Genomic DNA, 25029 nt, shown 5'->3' with positions numbered 1-25029 from the left:
GTCAAACAAACAGATGTAGTATTAGATAAGAATGAGTTGGTTTCCTTAATTCCTAGGCAAAAGTGTCTTTGGGGTCAATGCCATACCTTCAGGTCTTGCATGTCTTTGTTTGCACCATTTTTGAGGAGCGCAACAGTGGCCTCCACATTATTAACGGCAGCAGCCCAGTGCAACGCAGATTTACCTAAAAACAAAAAGAGAGAGAGCAAACACTGAGGTTAAACATCTGCACACATTCAGCTTAAAGACTTGCATGTAACGGCAAAACACAAGCAGCTGCAGCAGGACACTCACCCAATTCATCAACTGCATTGACATCAGCATGGCAAGTGATGAGCTCCTCCACCATCCCCTCCACTGCCAGCCGCGCAGCCAGGATCAACGCAGTGGAGCCGTCATACATACGGGAGTCGAGATCTGTGGCCCGGTTCCGAATCAGAATCTAGGAAGCAGGAATGAACTGTGAGTCTGTGTTCAAAATCTGACTTTTGGAATGAATGTGTTGACATCTGTACCAATAAAATGGCTTACAAGTCACACAGTATTTGTCGGTGTGTGTTTACCTGGAATACACCCTGTGCATCTGCAGCCACCGCAGCATGCAGAGGACTTCGTCCTGTGTTGTCCTGAGCGTTGGCATCTGCTCCAGCATCCAGCAGTCTCTTTGCAGCGTCGGCGCGTGCGTAGCGGGCTGCCAGGTGCAGCGCTGTCTCTCCGGTACGATCTGTCTGGGCGGCCAGGGAGGCGCCCTGGTAGATGAGGTCAGAGATAATGTTGGCTGAGCACTCCTCAGACTCTTCTTCCTCTGTGATCTCAGGCTCCAAGCCGCCTCCACAGAATGAAGCCAGCATCAGAGGAGTAAAACCATCTGTCAGGAAACACACCAGGATGAATGTCTAACAGAGACTGAATGCTTTCTTCCTCATTTGAAACTGGTTAAAACATCTGACTACCAACCTGGGCCTCGAACATTAACATCCATGCAGTCGCTTTCAAACTCTCCTTGGGGGGGGGTGAGGGCCATGGTCGGGGGCACTCGGATGTCTGCAGCTGCCAGGTGATGCTGTGTCCACTGCCTGCTGTCCACTGCGTCTTCACTGTCAGACAGCATGCTGGGCTCCTCCACCTGAAGTCACACGACGACAAAATGCAGGTTTATGTAATGCAGTTTATCAAAATACATATATAGCTGTGTGTGAAACATAATGTCACACACATTCATGAGATGTGTAACTGACCTTCAGTCTTTTGGCCTCTGGGCAGTCTGCATCCATCCAGTGGTCACTGTGGTCGCCTAGCAGGGATTCTTCTACAGCCTTTGGCATGTGTCTGTCAACAACAGCACAAGGAATCAGAACTCAGTCTCTATGACTTTATCTCCAAATAGTTTCGATTCATTTGCATCATGAGTTCATGTTTGACTCACTTCATGCCAAGAGCATCCTGGCCCACAGGTTCCCTGCGGTTCTTGTTGCTGCTGGGTTCCTTCTTGAGGAAGAAGCCCTCAGGGAACCACAGTGTGCTGTGCTCTCTCTTTCTACGCGCAATCAACATGCCAATGACGACGATCACCAGTAGGAACAGAGATGCTATGCCAACCAGCATTAGCTTGGCCCATTGTGGTATGGGGTCTATTCCAGGTTCGCTAATCGTCTCAACTGTGGGAAAAAAAACAATATTTAACAGCAATTAACAACAAAACCAGAAGGGGGTGCTGCAGGACCCTCAGCACCCTCAGCACCCTAAGCATCCCTACTTCCCACACCTTTGACTCTTACTCACCTCGGGCTTCTGTGATGGGGTAAGGTAAGCGGAGCATATCTACAGCGGCCAAGGCTCCCAGGTACTCTGCAGCACTGTCAGCTGTGGTGAAACAGTCTTCAGATTCCTGCAAGCACAGACGGTTGTCTATTTCCAAGTATACTATGGAACTACAGGAAGAGAGAGAGAGGCAAATGGTTAGCGATGCATGTAATCAGCAGGTTACACTTCCTTTTTAAATCTGTAGTGCTTCTGACTGACCCGATGACCTCCTCCTGAGGTTGGATCTCTCGTTTGAGACGTGCCTCTCGGCGAGTATAGGGACGAATCATGGCTTGTCCATTGTAGTCTCGACGAAAGCGAAGTGTTGTGCGTAGGACAGAACTTAATTTCTGCAGGAAAGCTGTGCTGGTGCGGAGAAGCTCCTCTGGAGGCAGCAGGACCACCAAAACCAAGACACCTTTGGCGAGGTCTTCTTTAGTCGAGCCTGCACAGTCCAGGCCGTCCCAGCCGCACTCCTCTGAGTTGCAGCCCTGGTCGCAGAGTCCATCAGCATAGTGATCGATACAGTAGGTTTCATAGATTGGACTGCACAACACAAAAACAAATGGATCAGTTAAGTATTTCACAGCACAGAACAGGAAAAGCAGAGAGTTTTGTTAAATGTATTTTGTGAAAACTTACTTGCAGACTTTCTCCTTGCTCCTGCAGTCAAAGTTGTCATAGAGGCACTCGCGGTTGTTGCAGGACTCATCACACTGGCTGTTGTTGAAGACGCGCCAGCAACGGGGATCTGTACAACGGGCCCAAGGGTTCACTGCCAGAGAGCAGTCCCCACCATCCCAGTGGCAATGGAATGTGTTGCATTCCTTGTCGCACACGCCATCATTAGCTTTGCCATGACAGTCAGCGAGCAGACAGGAAGGTGGAGCAGTCTCTGTAAGTCTGACGCCCTGCTCGCAGCGTTTCCCTGCCCAGCCGCTGGCACACTGGCAGTGGAAGAACGGGAAGCTGGTCTCCTCCGTGCACAGCCCTCCATTCCGGCATGGCTGAGACGAGCAACCGTCATTACTGTGGTGCTGACACTGGGGTCCGCCGTAACCTGGCAGGCAGGTGCAGCGCGCCCCACGGGTAGTAAGTGCGCAGCTTCCTCCATTGTAGCAGGACAGTTCTCGACAGGACATGCTTCTCTCACAGTTAGACCCAGTGTAGCCCTGAAGAGGAACAGAATCCATGCACTCAGTTAACAATAAATAAACAAAAAGGTTGTAATGATGAACTCAATTTTTGATGAACAGATGATCTCAACTGTTTTTCTAATTAAGCCTCAACTGAGAAGGAAGACTTACAAGCTGACAAGTGCAGGTGTATCCCAGTGCTGTGCTGCTGGACACTGAGCAGGCGCCTCCATTCTGACAAGGTTGTGACTCACAAACACTGAACCTGCTCTGACACCTCCGACCTGAAAAAACACATTTTTGGTGTTAAAGCAGTAACAAATGGGGAAGATGACACTTTTGTTTTATTTGTTGTATAATGGCATATGGAAGTGTGCTTTATCGTACCTGTGTAGCCAGCTTTGCAGACACATTGGTAATCATTAGGCAGCTGGATGCAGTCGAGGCTGTTAGAGGGACTGCAGGGGTTAGAGAGACACTCATTGATGTCTCCCTCGCATCTTTCTCCCGTGAATCCTGGGGGGCAGTTGCAGCGATATCCGCCCACTCTGTCCACACAGGTACCGTTATTCAGGCACTTAGGAGGAGCGCTGCGCAGCCTCAGTGGTGGGGCACAGTCATCTTCATTGATCTCACAGAGCACACCTTTGAGGAAGATCATTTATTTAATCAAATATAATTCTTAGTCTGACGAAGCGTGGCATTTTTTAAAGTTACTGTTAAAGGTTTCCGCAAAATATGTGGTTGCATACCCAGCGTGCCAGGAGGGCAGGAGCAGATGTAATGGCCCACCAGATCGATGCAGGTTCCTCCATTCTGGCATGGATGAGACTGACACTCGTTGATCTCTATCTCACAGTTCTGTCCAGTGTAACCTGGCATGCACTGTAACGACATACAGATAACAATTATGTGAGGAATTCAATGCAAATAGTGGCCATGCTGAACTTCACAGAGACATCAAATACTAATACTCACGTCACACTGGTATCCTCCCACATATCCCCTGCAGGTGGCGCCATTGCGACATGGTTTGTCTTCACAGTGGTCCACTTGGCTTTCGCAGTAACTGCCAGTGTAGTCAGAAGGACATTTACAATAGTGGCTATTGCCTGTGTTGACACAGTGACCACCATGGTGGCAAAGCTCGTCTGTCTGGAAACCTGTAAAGAAAGTGAATTTAATGATGACAGCTCAGCTCTTTTCATCATGCAGTTATTTGAAAAGCAAAGAATATGTGACATGTGACTAGTGTGAGACGTCATGTGTACCTCTCTGGCGAGCAGCTGTCTCACAGGAGACCCTCGGAATGTCACAGTAACGACCAGACAAGCCACCAGTACAATCACAGATGAATGAAGCATCTTTTTGGCGACAGCGTCCTCCATTTTGGCAGGGAGACGACCGTCTGCACCAATCCACGGGAGTCTGTTAAACAAGGGGAATGTGGTAAATGGTTGGCATGTAGAAACAGCAAAGGCCTCAGTAAGAATATCCCAAACAGGCCATGTATGTGTGTGAGTGTGTTTGGGTACCTGGCAGCGGTTGCCAGCGTAGCCCTTGGGGCACGAGCAGCGGAAGGACTCCAGTGCATCTTGGCAGATGCCTCCGTTGAGGCACGGCTGGGAGTCACACTCATTGACCTCGTACTGGCAGTGTGAGCCAGTGAAGCCTGAGCGACAGGTGCAGGAATAGCCATTGATTTTATCTGTGCATGTCCCTCCATTGAAGCAAGAGCTGAGGACACAAAGTTATTATTAAATTATGGATTTCAGTTTTTCAAAATGTGTACTTGAACACATGAGAGCACAGTGACACACGTACACATTCGGCTTACCTTTCAGTGCAATCCGGGATGTTTGTTTCACAGTGGATACCAGTAAAGCCTGGTCTACAGGTGCAGGTGTAGGAGTTCACATAATCTGTGCATGTGCCTCCATTCCTGCAGGGGGAACTTTGGCATTCATTGATCTCTAAAGCACACTGGGGCCCAGTGAAGCCAGGCAGGCAGCTACAGTGGAAGGTGTTCACACTATCTGTACAGCCGCCTCCATTTAAACAAGGATCTGAAGGCATGGGAGCAGAGAGAGTTTCTGATGAAATAGACTGATATACACTGTGCAATTTACACACCTTTGAATGGAAGTAACAGTATTTCCGTGCACTGCAGTGGCCACTCACTAGGTGAACAATCGTTGATGTCTGTTTCACAAGTGGGCCCAGTGAATCCAGCTCTACAGGAGCACACAAATCCCCCGAGTGTGTTAGCGCAGGTCCCACGGTTCTTACAGGGATTGGAGATGCATTCATTTACATCAATGCTGCACATCTGACCTGAAGAATGCAAAACAAGATGAAATCAGGACATGTTCACTATCATCAGGGTTTGTACTGTATATGTATATATATGGCACGACTTCATGTGAATTGTCTGAGGTGAAGAACAAAGTTGCTGACCTTGCCACCCTGACTGGCAGTTACACTGGTAGCCCATATAATCTGCTGTGTGGGTGCATATGGCATGATTAGCACATGGGTTAGGGGAGCAAGGGGTGAGGACTTCAGCACAGGTGGGTCCACTGTAAGGAAGCTCGCACAGACAGGTGAAACTAGCCACCCCGTCCACGCAGGTCCCCTTATTAAGACAGGGGCTGGACGCACACTCGTTGATGTTCACCTGGCAGAGATTTCCTGTTTAAGGGCCAGAGGGAATATAGAACATTAAAATATATTACAGTTACAAATCTATATATCAGCAGATTGCAAATCTACCACTAGGGGGCGATGTAAGTGTGCCATTCAGCAGCAGATCAGTTCTTGTGGAAACTGATGGCAGAGGAGGTTTGGCTCTACTGAGGCCAAGAAAATATTCTATGACTGTAATTAAAGCATTGGCTACATAATGACGTTCTTTGATAACTTAACAGAAAATTGACATGTAAATGATGTTAAATGCTTTTCAACTCCATGTGATTGTGCAACATTACAAACACAGGCACAGGTTCAAAGACTGAATTAAGCCCCAAGTTGTGACATGTTTTGTCATTTCACAACATCTTTTTTCCTAAGAAAGGCAGAATATAATTGAATAACTGCTGTGGGAACATGTTAGTAGCTTTAGCAACTGCCATGTGTTGTTCTCCTGTGTGCTTACCTCTGAACCCCTGGCGACACTTGCAGGTGAAACCATTGAGCTGGTCAATGCACGTGCCAGCATTCTGGCAGGGGCTGGGCAAGCAGTCGTTCCTGTCCAGGTCGCAGTTCTTTCCCACCCAGCCAGGCTCACAATCGCAGCGGTACCTGAACAGATATAAGTCAAACAATCAATCAAATGTACGATATTGGTTGTAAAAATTAATTTCTGACAAAATATTCATTTTCTATATACAGTTAACAATAGATATTTGTGCTGTTACTGCTCCACTACACCAGCTTCAAAAGTTGTAACAGCTCTTACCCATTGATGTCGTCCCTGCATGAGCCGTGGACACATGGGCTGCTGCCACACTCGTCCACCTGGGAGTAACAGTAAGGGGGTTTAAACCCCTCAGGACACTGACAGTGAAATCCATTCTCTTCATCAACGCATGTTCCCCCGTTCCTACAGGGGCTAGACGCACACTCGTCTATCTCCACATTACACTTGGGACCTGGCAGAGGAGAGAGATTAGTTTAGTTAGTGTGTTCAGTATGTTCCTCAACCTGATTACTGAGAATGGATGGATCAAACAGGTCCTTTTGGACAGCCTTACCTGTGAAGCCAGGCTTGCAAACACAGTCATAGCGGTTGATGCCATCTTTGCAGATGCCGTAGTCACAGGGGTTACTGGCACATTCATCAAAGTTTATCTCACAGTTTGTACCTGTGTGGAAACAGATACGTTTTTAGCAGCGAAAAGAAGAATAGCTTTTACATCTGTTCACCTGTGTATGCAACAGGTTTTATTTATTTATCCATTGTGAATTCCTTATGTGTGTTTATAGCATTTTGCTCTCACCTGAGGTTCCGTGTTGGCACTGGCAGATGTACTTGTTGACCATGTCCACACACTTGCCCCCATTCTGGCAAGGGTTGCTATGGCATTCATTGATCTGGTTCTCACAGCGATAGCCTGTGTAGCCGTTATCACAGTTACAAGTGTAGCTGGCAATACCATCGATGCAAGTACCATGGTGGCATGGGTCAGGCTTGCAGTTGTTGATGTTGCTCTCACAAAGGGTGCCTTCATAACCTAGAGGGGATACAGGCGTAGATCAGTGACAGTGCATTAATCTGCTCATTTGATGAATCAATACTTTATAATTGATAACCTTCTAGGAGCTTTCTCTTGTTCACAAGAAGCAGTCTGCTGGAAAACCAATCTTTCTCCAGAACCTTTTTGTTTTTTGAAAGAATCCACTTTACTTGCTCCCTTAAACCATATCTTGTACATTTTTTCTTAATTTCCCACTGACATTGTTGTTTGTCAACTTTCTGCTTTTCCCTCTATTTCTTGATAAAAACATCAAGAGCATCAAGGGCACTGATCACTGTGGTTTCCATGCCGACGGTGTGTGTGTTAGGCAAGTAAGTGTAGTGCAATGCTGAGTTGGGGAAAGCAGTACAGAAGGGCCCTACATGGGCCTCCCAGTCCTGCTTTTGTCCTCAGTGGTGGAGGGAACAATAGGCTGCACCACGTCAAACAGGGCCACTTCACTCAACTGAGGGGGCCCACAAACACAGGGAATACCAAGCAGCTGGCCAGTGAAACAATGGGCCAGGCTCCCCCATAGGCAAACGTCCAAACAAACATGTTAAATAGCCATGTAAAAGCAATGAGTAAGTTAACCGAACAAACTTTTTTGACAAGCAGACTCTCCAACAGTTCAGTGTCTCTGGGTATTTGTTCAATCATGGAGCAATGTGAATGTAAAGGAATGAAAATGAAGATGTAGCATAAGGTGGAGCATGTAGGTTGAACAAATGAACAGATGTCGGGGTGATGACCAGAGCTGCTTTCTTGGCACCTGCTGAACGCGAGTGACCCCATGATCCTTAAGGGTGATGGGGGAAAAGGGGGGATTAGGGCCTCAAGTTAGTCTGCTAGGCCAGCAGACATCCTGATATCAAACTGCCCCCCCACCCTCCAAATCACTGGATGCTTCACAAAGACTAAACACACTCTTACAAGTGGGTATGGCTCCTCTGCCTGGAAATACATCGAGATGTACACATCCTGCAAACCAACCAATCAGACCCAGGACATACAGGACATAAACTTACCTTCAGCACAGCGGCACTCAAATCCATTGGGCCGATCGTTGCATTTTGCTCCATTCTGGCAGGGTGTGCTGGCGCATTCATCGATGTCGATCTGACACATGGTGCCAGTAAACCCTGGGACAGGCAAACAGAGAGGTGAAAGGTCAGAAGGAAGGTCCAGTTTAAGGGTCCAAACTCAGGTCAGAGGTCAGCTATGTCTCTTCTTAGTAGGGCAGAGGTCTCTAGCTAGGGTAGTGACGTATGGCCGAGGTTGGCTTTGAGATCGTCTCGACTGGTTAAGGACGTGTCATCTGTGCACTTGGACCAGTGCTAAGATGACCACTACAAAAAGTCACTGGGAAACCTGTGACCTTGGGAAATCTTTTGGAGGGGTGGCATACAATCTGACATAGGAACCAAAATCAGGTCCTGGCACAACTTCACATACAGGCAAGATGCGTGAAGCAACAAGGAGATCCAAAGAGTGAGAAGAGTCGAGAACAACTTTATTAAGTTAAACCAACGTGTTTCAGCCTTCATCAGGGCCATCAAACAGAACTTACAAAAACCTGGTATTAAGTCATGTTTGATGAAATCGCATCGGTTTAACTAAACAAAATTCAGAATACGACAAGTGTTACTGTGCTCTTTTCACTCATACAACGTAGTAGATAAAGTGTAAGATCGAAAAATAAAGCCTCATATATGTCTGGTGGCCCGGCTTGTCTATGCAGTAAAATAGAGTTAATGCTGTTCACTTTGTTACAATGAAGGTTCTTTTTCAGAGGGTCTCATTTATACCGGATCTTCTTATAATAATAATAATAATAACAATAATAATAATAATGATAATAAAAGTATTAGAAGCTCAAGTAAAATCTTTGTTAGAAAAAGCTTGAGAAACCGAGGAGGCTTGAAATCCGTGGGCATGGTGCCCAGACAGGGGTGAATTGGTGTATTACGAGTGCACTGCTCTGTTGATTAACAGTGTGAAGATGGGCTGTGTGTTAGTGCTTGGGCTGGTGAGGGGGGGGTTAGGGGAGACGGTGGGATTGTTTTCTCTTTTGGTGAACCCCCCTCCTTTCCTACACCAGCTCCACAGGCTCAATAGCTAGATGGGGGGAGGAGAGGGGACGTCTGTCCCAGATGTAAATTGCGGACCTGGAAAAGAATCTCATTAGCAGGACTGCTGTTCCCCCCACCACCAGGGAAGGATGAGGGAGACTGCTGTCCTTTCCACATTCCAGAGAGGAGGGGAGCGGGGTCACAATAGTGTCTTTGTTTGGCCAAGAGGATAGGCAGTCTTTTGGGTCTGCCTTTTTATGAGTGGTGGCTCTAAACACCAGCAGGCAGAAGTAGGAAAGCTGGACTTCCCTCTTCTAGATGTCGGGGACATTTAAACTACAGTAATTGAGTTGGAGATGTGAACAGGGCTGAGAATATTCAAGGATATATGAATCCAAGTAATCAGAGAGGAGACATACCTGGCTGGCAGGTGCACGTGTAGCCGTTGACCATGTCCCGGCAGATGCCATCATTCACACACGGGTTACTCTCACAGTCGTCCACATCCATTTCACAATAAGTCCCCATGTAACCTGAAAGACAGCAATTCAAACTGAATTAGAAAGATTCCCAGACGAGGCAGATTTGTGTGTGTATGTGCGTCCATTTTGGAGTAGTGGTGGGGAGAGGGAGGGGGGGGGTGTGTGTGTGTGTGTGTGTGGGTTAGGGAAACTGGTTTTCAGTGACTGGTGTCTGCTGAACCACAGGATTGGACATGATCCCTGCTGCAACAAGTGTTACCACTCTACCGACCTGAAACCACCACACCCTACTGACCATGGAGGGTCAGCACCTCATCTGTGGATGTATGTTATACATTCTGAGGTAGTATGGATCAGCTCAGTCGAGGTGAACCAGAGTGTAGAGCAGAGCGCTGCCCCTGGGGAGAGGCTAGCGTGGAATCAGAAATAATCAGCAGCTCCACATGAGCTTTGCCAGGCCAGCTGATGATGAGGAGGGTGAAGAGGAAGGGCCTGTCTCTGGAAACAGAGGGGGAGGGGGAGAGGCTCTGGGAAAAGGCCTCTCTCCCTCTCTCTGTGTATGAGGGGTGCAAAGTGGAGCACAGAGGGGCCCTATTGTTCCACTCCATTCCCACCACTCTACAGCTCATTAGTATTCACAGCACACTCCTCCCCCTAGCCGCTCGCCCTCTCTCACATCCAGTCCTATAGACCCAACTCCCAGCTCTAATTTGTATAGTTCCCAAAACCCCAGGATGCATGTAGGACTGTGCGTGAGAGTTTTACTCTGTTTTTGTCACTGAGTGTCCAAACGATCACTTAGTCCAAACTAATACCCTGTCTGGCTGTACAATACGCTCAGTACCAAAAAGTTCCCCCATACCCCATCAATGGGAGTACATGGCAGAACAGTCTACACTGCCAGTCAGTGTGGTAGAGTTGCCTCTTCAGAAGGTCAAGTTTAACCAATCAGCGCTTCAACTCCGCTGTTGGTTTTTTGTCAACCATCTGTACATGAAATCAGGCTGAAGTATAATTTGCATTGTTTCCTTCGTAGATCCAAGTACCTGGCATGCAGATGCAGGTGAACTCTCCGATACGGTCCAGACATGTGGCATCATTCTGGCAGGGCGTGGATAGGCATTCGTTGATGTCAATCTCACAGCGGGGTCCGGCATATCCACGACCGCACTGGCACTGGAAGGAGCCCTCGGTGTTCACACACTTCCCAAAATGCTCACACGGATTGGCACCTTAAAATAGTTGAATGAAGATCAGAATAGGACACACAAATGATGCAATGGTCACCTGAGAAGAAAACCGAGGAGACTTACCGATCGAACATTCATCCATGTCTTGGTTACAGGCACCTCCTACGAAGCCGGCTGGACATGTGCAAATGGCACGGCCGTTTAGGGGGTTGGTGTCACACACTGCCCCTTCGTTGCAGGGGTTACTCACACATGCATCATCAAGGTGGCAAAGCAGACCTGAAGATACGTAACAGAACGGGTCAGTAATTCATAATTCTGCATCTGGTAGTAAAAGGGCCACCGAAGCATTTCTATAAATCCACTCACCAGTCTTTCCAACCGGACACTCGCAGAAGAAAGATGCCACGCGGTCGTGGCAGGTCGCACCATTGAAGCAAACAGCAATTGCACAGTCATCAATGTTTTCACTGCAGTCATCTCCGGTCCATCCATTAACACAGACACAGGTGTGGCCACCAATGGTGTTGAAGCAGGTCCCACCATTATGACAGGCATTTGGTTGCATGAGACACTCGTTGACATCCTCCCCACAGTATTGCCCTAATGTGGATGGACAGCAGATATTGGTTCACACACACTCACCAAGCTGTATAAAGACTATTTCAAATATGTATTTTATTTTTATTATTCAAACAGACAAAAGTAGTGCTATACCTGTCCATTCTGGTGGACATTGGCAGTTGTAGGTGTTCACTCCATCCACACATATCCCTCCATTCATGCACTTGTGCCCGGGACAGTCATCCACATTATTCTCACAGTTATGTCCCTCAAATCCTGAGAAAGATGTGACAAAAAAGAGTTGTTATACACAAGCCCAAGGCAAACACATCTGCACACACTCAAAAGTTTATTAAACATCCAGTGGCCCCACTTCTATCACTAAGTAAGTACTAAGTATTTCTGCCTTTACCCACGACTCATAATTCTCACAGTAGTGGACTAGTGGGGCAGCGTGGGCAGTAAAAGGGTTCAGAGGGTGTCTAAGTGTTTACATCTTCTCATGGCGGTTCCCACACAATGCCAGCACCAGTGACTCCCCCCTGCATCGGAGGTCTACACTCCCGCAGTGTTTGCTTGTTTTATAATCTCTCACAGTTTCAATGACTTCCTCTCTGGCAGGAGACATTTCCTGTCAGCTCCCCAGAGGAAAACCAGAAGGCCCATAAAGTAAATTCCTTCTGTTGTGAACACAGCGGAGTGGAGCACAGCACATGTGGGCTGCCCCTTCAATTCTCCCACCATCCCATCTTCCATCAGCAGCTATTAATAGCAGACAGGAAGCTGACCTGGGACAGATGAGTAAATCCCAGCAGCAGCACAACTGACTACGTCAGCAGCCTGAGAAAGTCCTGATGCCTAGAACACTAGCCTGAGGAATTTGGGAAACATGAATTCTGCACACTTTGATTTGTGTTGGGTGTGTGTGCTTCTCTGTATAACTATGTTGGGTTAGTTGTTTAGAATTATTAGTTATTTTACCTGGTAGGCAAGCACATTCATAGGAATGGTCGCTAGTCTGTCGACAGGTGCCACCATTAAGGCACTGAGACGGGGCACAAGGCAGGGTCGACACCTCGCATGTCCGTCCACTGTATCCAGGTTGGCATTGGCAGCGGAAGGACCCATGGGTGTTCATGCAAAGGCCACCGTTGAGGCACATGCCAGTCTTGCGGCACTCATCGACGTCATTGCGGCAGTTCTTTCCTTGGAAGCCAGGTGGGCAGGAACAGTTGTAGTGATTATTCGAATTGGCACAGCGGGCACCATTGGCACAGGGACTTGTGGCACAGGCATCGATGAGGGAGCAGTCTTGGCCTGGAGATTCAACAATGAATTGTCTTTGTTAACAGAGAAGCTTTCACCCTGCCTATTCACCTCATCATTCCCTTCTGCAAACAATTCTAACACACACTGACACACTCTCAAATTCTGATTGATACCTCTGAAGCCTCTCTGGCACACACAGGTGTATTGTGGGATGCCACCGACCACCTGGCTCTTGCACGCTGCTCCGTTCAGACACGGAGACCGATGACAGGGATCCAGGTGCTGACAGAGAGGACCAATGTAACCGGGTCGGCATCTGGAGAAAAAGGAGAAATCAGACACACACATCAGTATGTATTTGGACTGTAGGTCAAAACAGACCACAAACTGAGTTGCAACACTCCAAAGTGTAGCTCAGTTCCCATAATGTTTCTTAATGTTCAGAGCTTTGGCAGTCAAGGACCCGTGACACCTTGGCAAGACCCATTGCCTGACTCATAACCTGGAAGGAGGCTCCAGGGCCCTAGAATGGATTATGGGAAGAGAACCTTAACAGCTTGTTCATTGAATGAACACATACACATCACTCACATACAATGAATTAACACAATACATACATTTGTGGGCTGGAGACAGATGGAAGCCAGCTCTCTGTGTCTCTAAGACTGTACAAGAAACTCGTTTTCTTAGTGTTTCATTCCATTCCAACTGGAATGAAGCTTTCCAGTTGGAAAAGCTTCATTTTCTCTAAGTCAACTTACATTCCTCCACTGTTACTGTTTTTCCGCACTTCGGCTCTCCTTTCTGTTCCCATATATTAAGAAGAACACACCCAGAAACAGCAGCCTGGAAACTACAATTGCCAACAAATACTGACATGAGAAAATGGAGACTCCACGCAGCACACATTAGTTGAATTGGGGAAGCAGCTGTGGCATTCGAATGAAATTTAGGTGAAACAGCACTGTGACTGTATTCTAATAAAGCACCAAAATATCTTGATGAAACATGGAGCCTGACCTAAACCCAGTTCAGAAAGAAGTGAAGACAAAATTATCACAGGGTTTCTTATAGCACTCTCCAGAGGTCCTCTGGGAGAGAGCAGGCATGGTTTGTGCTTGTTATGAGGCCAGTATGAGCAGGTAACCCTATACCCACAGTGGGAGCCCCTGCCTGGGGACAAGCTCCTCTTCAAACAGACTGTTTGATGCCGATGACAGGGCAGTGATGGCTGGGTTTCGGCCCGCCCTTGGGCTCTGTCTTCTCTTTCACTGGAGAGGAACCCCTGGGCAGAATCAACAATGGCTTTTGCTTTGCCCCTTTTACAGAAGCTCCAACATGACACTGGTGTATGTTTGTTGTGCTTAAAAATCAAGTTCTTGTGGCTCTTGCCCGCTGGCTAGGAGCTTCTCCAGGTAGGGTCTACACAGGAGTCATTGATTCAGATCTGGACTAGCACTGAAATAGCTAGCTTTTTCTCTGGCTGTTCTGCTCTGATTCAGATAAACTTGAGACTACTCTGTTTCTTTTGCCTTTTTTCAGTCTTACAGATACAATAGTGAAACAGAGGAGCCACAGGGGCTCAGCACTGAGAAGCCAGGCAGACCAGCATAGCCACAAGAATGTGTAAGCACACATACAGGAACAGTGCAGGGAAAATTAAATATCAATTTCAATCATCCAAGTATCTTAGAACAACTAGGACAATTGGCTATGATTTCAAAAGTGCGTCTTGCTCAGGAAGATGAAGTGAAGTAATAACCATGATGAGAGAGAGTTGTCTCTGTTACTACAGCTATTCTTCCATCTCCTAACCCCCCCTCTCCTACACACAGCTTGGCTTTCCCCAAAGCCACCCCCCCTCATGCGCTCAGAGGTCATATGTCAGAGGTCCCCAGTCTGATTGTGATGATAATGTCTGTCAGGTTGCAGAGAGTGGGGTGGGGTGGGCCTGCAGGAGAGAATATCTTTGCAGCACAGAATTGCTAGAGAAGAGGGGGGGGGGAGTGGTCTGGTTCAGGGAGAATGTCATGTCATATTTCCTGTAATCCCTCGTCTCCTGCTCTGAAAACACTGTGCGAATTGCCGATCCCTGTTGCTCTAGCAACCTTGCAGATGAACAAGCAAGCCTGACACCCTATACCAATCACTTCCCCCTACCCTCAGTCCCCTTGGCTATTTGTCATGGCTTGGCTGGGTTTATTTAGAGGCAAATTAACTATGTCTGGAATCTAGGGTGTCACTAAAAAACTGAAACACATTTGTGGCACACAGAGGGTTTTGGAGGGGCTGGGGAGGAAATTTGCTTAGAAGGCTGAAAAATACAACAAAACTGACAGTCAAGCCTTTCTGGGACCATTCTAATAATGTGGGTATTTGACCGCTTAAGAAAGCCTGAGTGCCACAGGCTGTTGTTCTCCAAAGTCCAGCACAACTCCCCATGAGCAGGAATAACTTGAATAACAAAGTGTGATAAATTGTGAGAATGAAGTGTATTGGTCTTTGAGCCTATGTGTGTGCATGCTGATAGTAGGAATGCAAGAGAATTGTTTGTCCTGTCTCACAAATGCACAGAGACTGTGTAGCCAAAACACACATTCTTTTGTCTAGACCTGACCCATTGCCAATATGCTACTCCCATAACACACAAATTGGGAGTGCTATCAGTGTCGAGACTGTGAGAGACACACAACTTTGTCTTGGTGCAACTGAGAGCTCGCTTATCAGGCTCTTTACAACCTTGTGGATTCCGCTGCCTCTGGGAACAGCAGGGCAGGAACTGTACCTTCGCCCAGCCTTATTTGTGGCGGATGTGGAGGGCAGGTGCAGGCTGTGGTTGCGCAATTGGCCTATGAGTCACATTTAGTGAGAGTCGACATCTGACCTTTGAGGAAGAGAACACACCAGATGAGGAGGAGGTCTTTGAGTGCAGCGGAGGGATCACCAGAATGGGTAATCTCCTAACGTCACAACACATGTGAAGGCCTCTGCCAGCTGCAGCCCCGGCACCGAGCATCTGTCCACATCGGTCAACACAGCCCTGGGTGTCTGGCACCGGCTTTCCCGTCTTTAAGCTAAAACAACCGTGCTGTTCTGCTCAGGGTACTTGCAGAGACACCAACACACACTTCACATTTCACACCACTCAAAAGGTATGGTCATTATTCACAAACGCATGCACTAACAGTTACACTTTACACACTTTGAGTGTTAAGCAATACCAGCACTGCAACAAAGCAAACATTTACAACATGCAGCAATCACTACACGCCCAAACACAAGAAATAACTTACAACCAGCCTTAGTCTCTGAGGAAGAGTAGTACTGTGAACCCATAAAAGAGGTAGGAATCCACTGAAGAGGAAGAAATTACAAAAGAAGGAAGAAAGAAAGGGCAATTATTTTCAACATTTCACTGCAATCGATCCTCACCATATAATCGTCATATAGAGTCGGTATAGTTTGTATTTCAGAGTATGATGTACTGATATCTGAGTTGTTTTGTATTCAGTGAAATGAGCTTGTGTTTGATTTATGTGAGTGAGTCCTGCCACCTATACTTGTGTAACACAATACCAGTTTTCCTGCTCTCGGGGTCACTGAAGCAGGGTAACCTGAGCCCATCCTCTCCTATACAATAGCAGCTACTCTGCCAGAGGTCAGAGGGCGACTCACCTGTGAACAAAGAGTCTGTAATCTCTGACACGGTTCATACACACAGTCATGGGCCACAAAGCGGCAAGTAAAGGAGCCGTCCTATCTTTGAGGGCATTTCCTCCGATAAATGGAGAGAAGGAGAAACAACAACAGAGCTACCGGAACTTCCATCCTTTGACTCCTGACAAGATCTCAAATTATGTTTCTCAAGAATAATAATTGGAATTTTACTGGTTCTTTTGAGCCTTACATTTGTAGAAAAATACAACATGTGAAAATCCTTTCAACAGTGGCTCTCTGCACCGTTTTTTCTCCCAAACTCCCTCCATCCATTAGCAAGCTGGAACTAGCTCTACTCCTTTATGAGAGTCCACACTGACACCACACTGCCAAATGAGCCCATCCCCACCCCCTTCCCTCCAACAGCCTCTTCTGGTCTGCTCTCCTCGGCTTGGCTCTCCCTTTCTCAGCAAAGAGCCAGATTGGGGGTTGGGGGAGCATTTTGTGGCCCAAATAAAGGAGCTAAAGTAGTCAGAACCCCTTTGTATGAAGGTGGTGGTGGTGGTGGGGAGGGGGGGAGCAGTGACCCAAACAGCTAGTCTTTCAGGCCTGGGCTTACACGGACCAACAGGCCTGGGCTGTAGCCTGGCAACAGTAACCCATGGTGAGAGAGAGGGAGAAGGACAGAGAGAGAGAAAGAGGGAGGGAGGGAGAGAGAGGGGGGAGAAAGGGGGGGGGGGGTATTGGGAGACAGGGTTCCATGAGGACAGTTGGAGCACTTCAGAGGACTGATCCCCCACATATGCAGGTGGCACAGAGCGCTGAGTGGGAACACTTCAGTCTAGTCATTGACTATGATCACTTCTAAAAAACGACGCATGTTCGTCAATTTAAAGAGCAAAGTTTATTTCAACAATGGTGCTTCGTCAAACAATGGAGGTATTGAACTGTCCAGGGGAGGTTTTTCGGTGCACCCCCGCCCCCACACCCCAAAGAGCATGAATATTAAACATGTGAATATGAAAACAATTAACATTCTCTCAAGGAAAAGAAACGTTGGAATGGGACTAAAATTGCAGGATGAATGTCACTGCAGCCTCCTCATCTTTGACGCCCACAAACATAGATAGAAACTGAGATTGTAATAAAATGCAGTATATGAATACATGTACATCCCAAGAGTTCAGACTGCACAGAACTATTGCATCTACATAGGTATTCCAACCTCTAATCACCTGGTAACACTCCAAGGTAAATGGCTGCACAACTTCAAACACCATCTAAACAAATTTCTTTAAAATGTTTTGGAAGAATACTCCCTGACATTTTTCAAATAGCAATGTATTTGCCCATAACCGCATTGCTTGAATCCTTGGGCCGAGGTCTTTCAAAGCATTCTTCACTAAACTCAACCACAAAATCCCCACCCGCCACCTAAACTGAACCAGATTTCTGGAAAAAAGTTGAAATTGAAATTTCAAAGAATTCCCTTTCCTACTAAACATGATAGACTACAAAGCCTTCTCCAATATTATGTCTAATGTTAGATTTAGCAGTAAAACTAAGGCCTTCTGATGGCCTGTAGTGCTGTTCACCTCACAGTACATTTCTGTCTCACAATGACTGTGGACCAGACCTGGAATTGCATTTGGAACACTTAACAGTTTAATAATGCTGACAAAACATCACTGAAAGCCTGCATAAACTCTCACATGCCTATATTCCAGAGTGAGGTTTGTTTATAGGGCAATGATGACAGGCCTTAGAGATTAGCTAGGGTGAACTCAACGAAAGCAGCCAGGGAATGTCTATTATCTCAACTGCTGTCACCTCATGAGACTCCGAAGGCATCTGCCTCTTCATACTTCTTCAAAGATTTTTTAAAAATGTGGATTTTTCTGCAGAAAAATGTGTATTTTTCTGCAGAAAAGTCTTCACTTTGGACGCCTCCTCCTCGTCCTCCACCCTAATTGGGGAGAAGTCAATGTGGCAAAATGCTGTCTGGGTAAAGTCAAGATGTTTGTGGAAACTGTGCTTAATGGAAAGTGAATGTCTTTTCCTGAATCATTTAAAAGTGGACCCATCCCTTCCTCTTGTTAAAGGGAGGGAGAGACTAAGGACATTTTTGGTTGTGGAGGCTGACCTCAGTTATTCCAATTAGGCCTGCCTGAAGTCTTTGTCTCCTGGATCAAAACAAACTTCGACATAATGAGACTTCAGAGGCAGGTTTATCCCTACATAAGCATGTGGTTCAGACATGCACAGACTCCAAAGGGAATATGAAAACACAAATCCCACTTGAACATCAGCTGACAGTGATGGAAAATCTGACATTGATTAGCTAACTGGGCTAGTTTGTGATACGTACAGTATGATGTGCGGACGTTTACGGGTGTGCACATTGTTCTGTTGAAGAGGGAGTAAGTCATGAAGCAATGGCGTCACAGTTGCGATGTAGGTTTGTGGTCAGCAAGAGGAGGAAACAAAATGAGGCATTGGATGACAATGTTGAAGAGGAGACCAACTTCTGAACTTAGTAAGCTCCTTAAGCTGCACACAGGATGTACGTAGCAGGGAGGTCAAAAGGCACCACTTCCTCTGATGGGGCCTGGGAACCACAACTCCCAGTCTCCAGTCATGACCCAGAGAGATGAGGGTATAACAAACCTAAGTCTTCCTCCCAGTGATGGTGCAACCATCCTAGTCAGGCAGAACTCAACTCCTCACAGATATGACCCCTGTCCTCCTCTTAAGTGATCTGAATCTAAAGGTTCTACCCTGCACAAGTTTTCCTTCTGAATAAAGTGATGATGAATGGCTCCATCTGCCTGTCAGGATAACATGAGTGATCCGGGCTGCATGTTGGGTTCGCAAAACGGCAAAGTAACTAATTGCAAATCAAACAAGTCATTCCAAACATTTCATCCTCAATGACACTAGGCTGACAGTATTGTTTGGGGAATTCCTGAAGGGGCTACCAGGGTGAATGGATGGGAGGTGTGGACAATAACCCGAAAGCACCACAGGGACAGGAGGAATCTTAGTAAGCATTCCTTTCTAATCCACCGTAAAGATGCCAAAGAAAACACTAGCCCTGAGGTGCTTTGGTCTAAGCCAACCATAGAATCTGTCTCTATTCTACGGTCTCCCAGTTAATATGTGCTTCAGATCTGTCTGTGTTTCCCCTTCATTTTGAAAAGGACTGGGGCACATTTTTCATCTGTTTTTGTGAAATGAGTATATTTGGTTGCTGTATTTCCCATTTGGAAAGATTTCATCCCTTCCCCCCTTGGGAAAAACAAATTATTCCTCATCTCCACTGTTGAAAAGAGAGACACAATTCCTCCCAAACATCTACAGTTACAAGTGCACAGTCTGCTCCCTCTCAAACTCCAACATGTCTTCTTTCATCATGTCTTAAGAGGCTGGGAGTTGCCTTCAGGTCATAACACAACACTCACAATTTATATGCTAAAGCTGCTACTGAGGCCAAGGCCGAGGCATTAATAACGTACAGAAGACCACTGTATCCATTGATGGGCCCCACACGGCGGTGAAGCCCTGCGGTCATTTCCATTCAACTAAGAGAGTCTGAGAGGAAGGACTTGGTCATAATCTGAGATCTGCCACTGCGCTGAGAGACAGACGCAGAGGATGAGCCGAAAGAGCAGAGGGCAACACGCAGAGAGATGTCGTCTTGGTTGCCGCTGAGCTGTGAGAGAAGGAACATGTGCTGGGGGGACTGGGAGCTACCGGCTCCATTCCTCCACGAGCTTGTCTCTCCCAGTATGGGGGCGGCAGACTGCTCAATGGCAGCACCTGGCCCTATGCTTCCCCTTTGTCAAGATCTGACTTCACTGGATTACCATCACAACATCCACCAGCTGTCCTCTGCATATCAACCCCCCCTCCCTCCTGCCCTGCCTCCCTCTACCCAGTCCCCACCCCCAACCAGATCCCTCCAGCTGGATCCTCTCTGAATGACACCCTCTCAATCTGCCTAATTATCTCCCTCCAGCCACGCCACTGTGGCCCTCTCCACGGCGGCACATTCCACTCGCAGGGCGGAGCTGAGAGGCCAATGGCTCTTCAGCTGGACTTCCTGACTGCTCACCTAGAGGACCGCATTCTCGGTGACACTCTCAAACTTTCATTGTCAAGTGCAAAACACTACGAAAGGAGGTAATCCGTAAAGGCATGATGATGGAAGATAGATGAAGATAAACACACTCACACTCCGGGAAATAACACTGAGACAATGTTTATAACATGTCAAGAAGGTTAGTTTGGAGAGTATCTAAGACCATGTCAAGTACTTTAAGTATCAATAGTTACACTTGGAGGGTTCGTTGAGTGCAGCAGAAACAACACTTCTGTGAACATACTTCTGTATCATAGCAAACCGGCCTACACATATGTTCTGTTATTGTATTTGATGGTCATCAAATCATGTTCTGCATCTGAAAGTGCATTTAGATGCAGATGGAAGTTTTGTCCTGCACCCTTTTCACACAAACCCTTTATATGACACAGGGTCGTGGACCTTAATTCCACATATATTGACCCTACGTATTGTACTTCTGCTTCTAGAAAACTACAGTAAACACATCTTGTCTTAATCATGGCACAAAAAGTGAATGTAACCGCTTGCTCAAACAATCACGTCCAAGCATATTTGCCATCCAAATCAACTGAAATTGACCACCAGGGCTACCTGTTGCTGCCTATATCTGGTATTATAAAATTACAAAGACTACAACCAGCCTTTGATACTCAGGAAACAGTCCTGGACCCAGGTTGAGTGATCCATTCACATCAGCACCAATGCTAGTGTTTCCTGGGTATCAGAGCGTTTGTTCACTTCAACAGGTTACTGAGGATTATTCCTGTAATCCCATGTTGGAAACTCTGGCCTATGACCTTTACGCTGTCACTGGAGGAGGAACCCAATACAGTCAGTGAGCCATAAAGAAACTACAAATGTGCCAAACAATAAGAGAATGTGGAGAGAATTTGATGTTAAAGGTATAGTGTGGCTTCATAGTTATGTTTGCCAACAAGACAGTAGAAATGTTGGTATCTGGGACAGTGACAATGGCAGCGGCCCTACACACAGACATACTGTCACTTGAGAATCTACTTGCCACAAGGAACTTTGAATCACCACTTCAGGTGGTTTTCTATGACAATGGTGATTTCAACTAGACAAGTTTCTATGAGTTCTCTATATTCCCTTCAAATGCATATAGATGTATCTATACCTGCATTTTATTTTCTGTCCCTCTACTCTGAATCGGCCTCCCTTTGCTGTGCCCCCCCCCCCCCCCTTGCAACCTGTTCTGATGGTGCCAGGTTACAGTCAGGTATCTGGTGGAAGAAAGGATCTTTTCTGCTGTTTTGGATCTCTTGTTTCTGTAGTCTCCCAGGGGAAGGGGTGGGGTGGCTCCTACACTCACCTCTGTCTAGGACTGGTCTGACCACTTTTATGCGGCCACGCTCCACTCTGCTGCACTGCCCTGCTACTACCACCCTCTCTTTGCTATGTGCTGTGACATTTCATGTCCCCTTTCTGGAAATCCTTTCGCTTTGCACTTTAGTGAGTCATTTACTTGGCACTGAGCCAGTGTGATGATTACACATGCACACTGTCTACACTCCTAATGCATACATGTAAATGGCTCTAAGAACTACAGGAACAAAAAGCATGAAAACACAGACTCTCCTCATTGAAAACACAAACCCAGTGCTGTTGTGGAATTAGATTCAGTGATTTGTGCACACCAGGCTCCAGCTGGAGCTTTGCATTTACTTTTCATTGCTGGTAGAAGGCATGTATTTCTGTGGGGTTGTGAAACGAAATGATTTGCTCAGGATACCGCTGTTAGATACACTGAACAAAGTTGGCTCACTCGCCATAAAATTACACATTTACTCACTTAATGACACTCTCCAGTCTAGGCTCCGGCTAATGATTGAAGAAGAGAGAGCAGGGGGTGGGAGTTATGTGCTCCACATGCAGTAGAGTTACACATTGGCTATTGTAACTGGGATTTAACAACACAATGCAGCTCTACTATTAAAATATGCATAAATATATATATATATATATATATATATATATATATATATATATATATATATATATATATATAAGACTTGTAAGAAAAACTGATTATCTATTATTTTCTTGTGAGAAGTGCATCCATAGCTACGGGCCAACTTTGACCTATGCAGTAGGGTAAAGGGCAAAGCCCAGTCCAATAAAATAATAAATTTACTGTTTTGGAGGGAAACAGCTGCCAACCACACAGTTATTGTTCTACCAATGACTGTATCTCTTCCATCTCAAACACTCAGGCATGTTTCCTAGGCTAAAGGCCTTTACAGAGGACAAATGACCCCCGGGCCAAACACTGTAGGCTATTTCACTTGACTATTGTAGTGGCTTCCCACACAGCCCCCCTCAGCAATTTGAGAAACAAAAGCCTCATCACTGTCAAAAGATGTAAGAGTTTAAAAATGCCCAAAGCAGGCGGTAAATTCTCTGAGTTTAAGAAAAAACAACCCTGAATTACCATTATCTCCAGTTTAGATTTGGCCAGGCTGTTCCACAAGGAGCCAAATCAGAACTTAGAAGATCTTAGTCTGGTTATGAGCTGCGTAACACTATGATGTATGTCTGACAAAGCTGTTTAACAGGTGCAGGAGATGAGTGTGTCAGACAAGCATGTTGAGACTTGTAAGTGCTCATTTGTGTTGGCCTAATTAATTTTTAGGTTTCATCTCTTTTGTGTGGATACTAGAAATTAACCGCCAGTGTGACACAAGAGCATTATCCCTCGAATGTCACTTGTTGACTACAGAAGGATGCGCCAGCATCTCCAACTTGATTAAAGTAAAAGTGAAGTTTTTGTGATGAAGAGTGAAGGACACAAACAGAGAGGCTTTGTTGAAGCAAAGCTCTGACCCACAGGCCTTAACCATATCTTCACGCGTTCCACTTACATGCATCGAGAAGGTGAATCTAAGCATGTCCCTCCATTTTCGCAAGGTCTGTTTTTATCCACGCAACGGAATCCTGTGGAAAATGGAGAAACCGGTTAGGGAGAACCACACAAATCAAAACAAATGACTTTAAATTACTTGATGTAATCCTCGCTGACCTGAAGAAGGACATGTAATTCTGCTATTATTTGCAATAGGATAACACAGCAAAACCCTCAACTATAAATAATAATATAACATCACTTTTCTATACATATAATGGCCATAGAATAGATAGATGTTAGTCTGAATTTATAAAGCTTCATCACTTGTTGCATCTTGTTCACATACTCCCATGTTGAGTTCTTTACTTTATCAAAAGAACTGATTTGATTTTGCGTTTCCTGGCCTGTGCTCATTTATAAACGAGCTACTGCTTTCTGCATTACAAAAAAAAAGGTAAATGTGTTTTGTTTACTGTTTAAATAAATAAATAAATAATCATAGCTGTTCATTTTTAAAAGGAGTTCTGTAATATGTGTTTAACGCCTTTAGTCAGATCATATGAGGCCGCATCGCCTCGTCCTCTGCAGGGGAACACGCTCGGTTGTTTAAAAGGTCTTTGTTCAAGGAACAAGGGGGGCAAACTCCGGCTCATCATTCTCTTATTTAGGTTCAACAAGTTCTCATCGTACCGCCACACATATTTAAGAGACTTTTAGGAGATTTCGGAGCTACAATCTCCCCTACAAACACAAACAATTAACCCCCCAGAAAGGTTTCAACATTGCTGCTGATGTTAGAAAGTAGAGAACGTTCACATTTGGCTTCGTTAAGCAGCAGCGGTCAGAGGGCACCAGAACACGCACATACACTCACACACAGCACACAGCAGAACCATCACATGTGGTATAATAAAAGATGGAAACATGATAGATTTCTTGAATGTAACTATTTCAGAAAGTTAGAGAGGAAGGAGAATCTGCGTGGTGCGTTAACGGACAGACATGCGAGGATGGACAGAACCTCATCTGGAGCAGGACAGACAAGAAGTGTCCGGACATGTCTAGCAGAGACACACACAAACACACTATAACAATCATTAAACGTACCTTCACAATCACGAATAAACAATAAGAATGACAGGATAATCCATGGAATATTCCCTTCCATTTCGGTGGAAAAGTTTCCAACGCTTGAAGTGGAGCTTTTAACAAAAATACATCCTTTAAAGGTCACATAAAGATGATGAAGGCTCCGAAAGTGATGGGGAATCTTTGTAAAGTCAGCCGGTAAATGTCGCGTTAGATCCCAGTCAGTCCCGTCACGATCCTCCGCAGCTCGGCCACGGCTGCTGTGCGTCTCGGCGAAGCTCCTGGAACTTTGGGTGAAACTTTTCCTTCCCGATCTGTCCCAGCGTCTGGCATTACCCCGCCCCCTCCCGCTGTCTCTCTCTCTCTCTCTCTCTCTCTCTCTCTCTCTCTCTCTCTCTCTCTCTCTCTCTCTCTCTCTCTCTCTCGCCCCCTCACCCTCTCCTTCTCTCTCCTCTGTCTCTCACTTTCTCTACCTTAACCCCCCTTCTCTGTCTCTCTCTTTCTCCTCTCTCTCCCTCTCTCTACCTCCCCCTCTCTCTACCC

General features: G+C 46.2%; 1 protein-coding gene across 1 annotated transcript in view; it reads right to left on the bottom strand.

Moving 5' to 3' along the window:
- The window catches only part of notch3 (notch receptor 3), a 28405-nt gene extending 3609 nt beyond the window's left edge, over nucleotides 1-24796 (bottom strand). Inside the window, exons 1-32 of the mRNA XM_076144238.1 lie at nucleotides 24505-24796; nucleotides 23414-23486; nucleotides 12925-13067; nucleotides 12464-12799; nucleotides 11636-11758; nucleotides 11288-11521; nucleotides 11042-11197; nucleotides 10775-10960; nucleotides 9666-9779; nucleotides 8203-8316; nucleotides 6938-7171; nucleotides 6692-6802; nucleotides 6397-6589; nucleotides 6094-6239; nucleotides 5397-5630; nucleotides 5121-5273; nucleotides 4777-5005; nucleotides 4475-4676; nucleotides 4211-4367; nucleotides 3918-4102; nucleotides 3692-3824; nucleotides 3327-3584; nucleotides 3111-3223; nucleotides 2446-2975; nucleotides 2023-2349; nucleotides 1783-1931; nucleotides 1427-1658; nucleotides 1239-1329; nucleotides 958-1126; nucleotides 564-868; nucleotides 295-442; nucleotides 87-184 (exon numbers count right to left, since the gene is read on the bottom strand). Of these exons, the coding sequence (XP_076000353.1) occupies nucleotides 87-184; nucleotides 295-442; nucleotides 564-868; nucleotides 958-1126; nucleotides 1239-1329; nucleotides 1427-1658; nucleotides 1783-1931; nucleotides 2023-2349; nucleotides 2446-2975; nucleotides 3111-3223; nucleotides 3327-3584; nucleotides 3692-3824; nucleotides 3918-4102; nucleotides 4211-4367; nucleotides 4475-4676; nucleotides 4777-5005; nucleotides 5121-5273; nucleotides 5397-5630; nucleotides 6094-6239; nucleotides 6397-6589; nucleotides 6692-6802; nucleotides 6938-7171; nucleotides 8203-8316; nucleotides 9666-9779; nucleotides 10775-10960; nucleotides 11042-11197; nucleotides 11288-11521; nucleotides 11636-11758; nucleotides 12464-12799; nucleotides 12925-13067; nucleotides 23414-23486; nucleotides 24505-24565 (5937 nt within the window). The 5' untranslated portion in view covers nucleotides 24566-24796. The remainder of the gene's footprint in view (nucleotides 1-86; nucleotides 185-294; nucleotides 443-563; nucleotides 869-957; nucleotides 1127-1238; nucleotides 1330-1426; nucleotides 1659-1782; nucleotides 1932-2022; nucleotides 2350-2445; nucleotides 2976-3110; nucleotides 3224-3326; nucleotides 3585-3691; nucleotides 3825-3917; nucleotides 4103-4210; nucleotides 4368-4474; nucleotides 4677-4776; nucleotides 5006-5120; nucleotides 5274-5396; nucleotides 5631-6093; nucleotides 6240-6396; nucleotides 6590-6691; nucleotides 6803-6937; nucleotides 7172-8202; nucleotides 8317-9665; nucleotides 9780-10774; nucleotides 10961-11041; nucleotides 11198-11287; nucleotides 11522-11635; nucleotides 11759-12463; nucleotides 12800-12924; nucleotides 13068-23413; nucleotides 23487-24504) is intronic.
- Between the last annotated feature and the right edge of the window lie 233 nt (nucleotides 24797-25029).

The sequence above is a fragment of the Genypterus blacodes genome, unplaced genomic scaffold (genome assembly GCF_046128005.1).
Source record: "Genypterus blacodes isolate CSIRO-AG114 ecotype Tasmania unplaced genomic scaffold, CSIRO-AGI_Gbla_v1 ptg000028l_1, whole genome shotgun sequence".
Taxonomy (NCBI): domain Eukaryota; kingdom Metazoa; phylum Chordata; class Actinopteri; order Ophidiiformes; family Ophidiidae; genus Genypterus; species Genypterus blacodes.
Note: the sequence above shows the minus strand (reverse complement) of the source record. Positions and strands in the feature narration are given on the sequence as shown.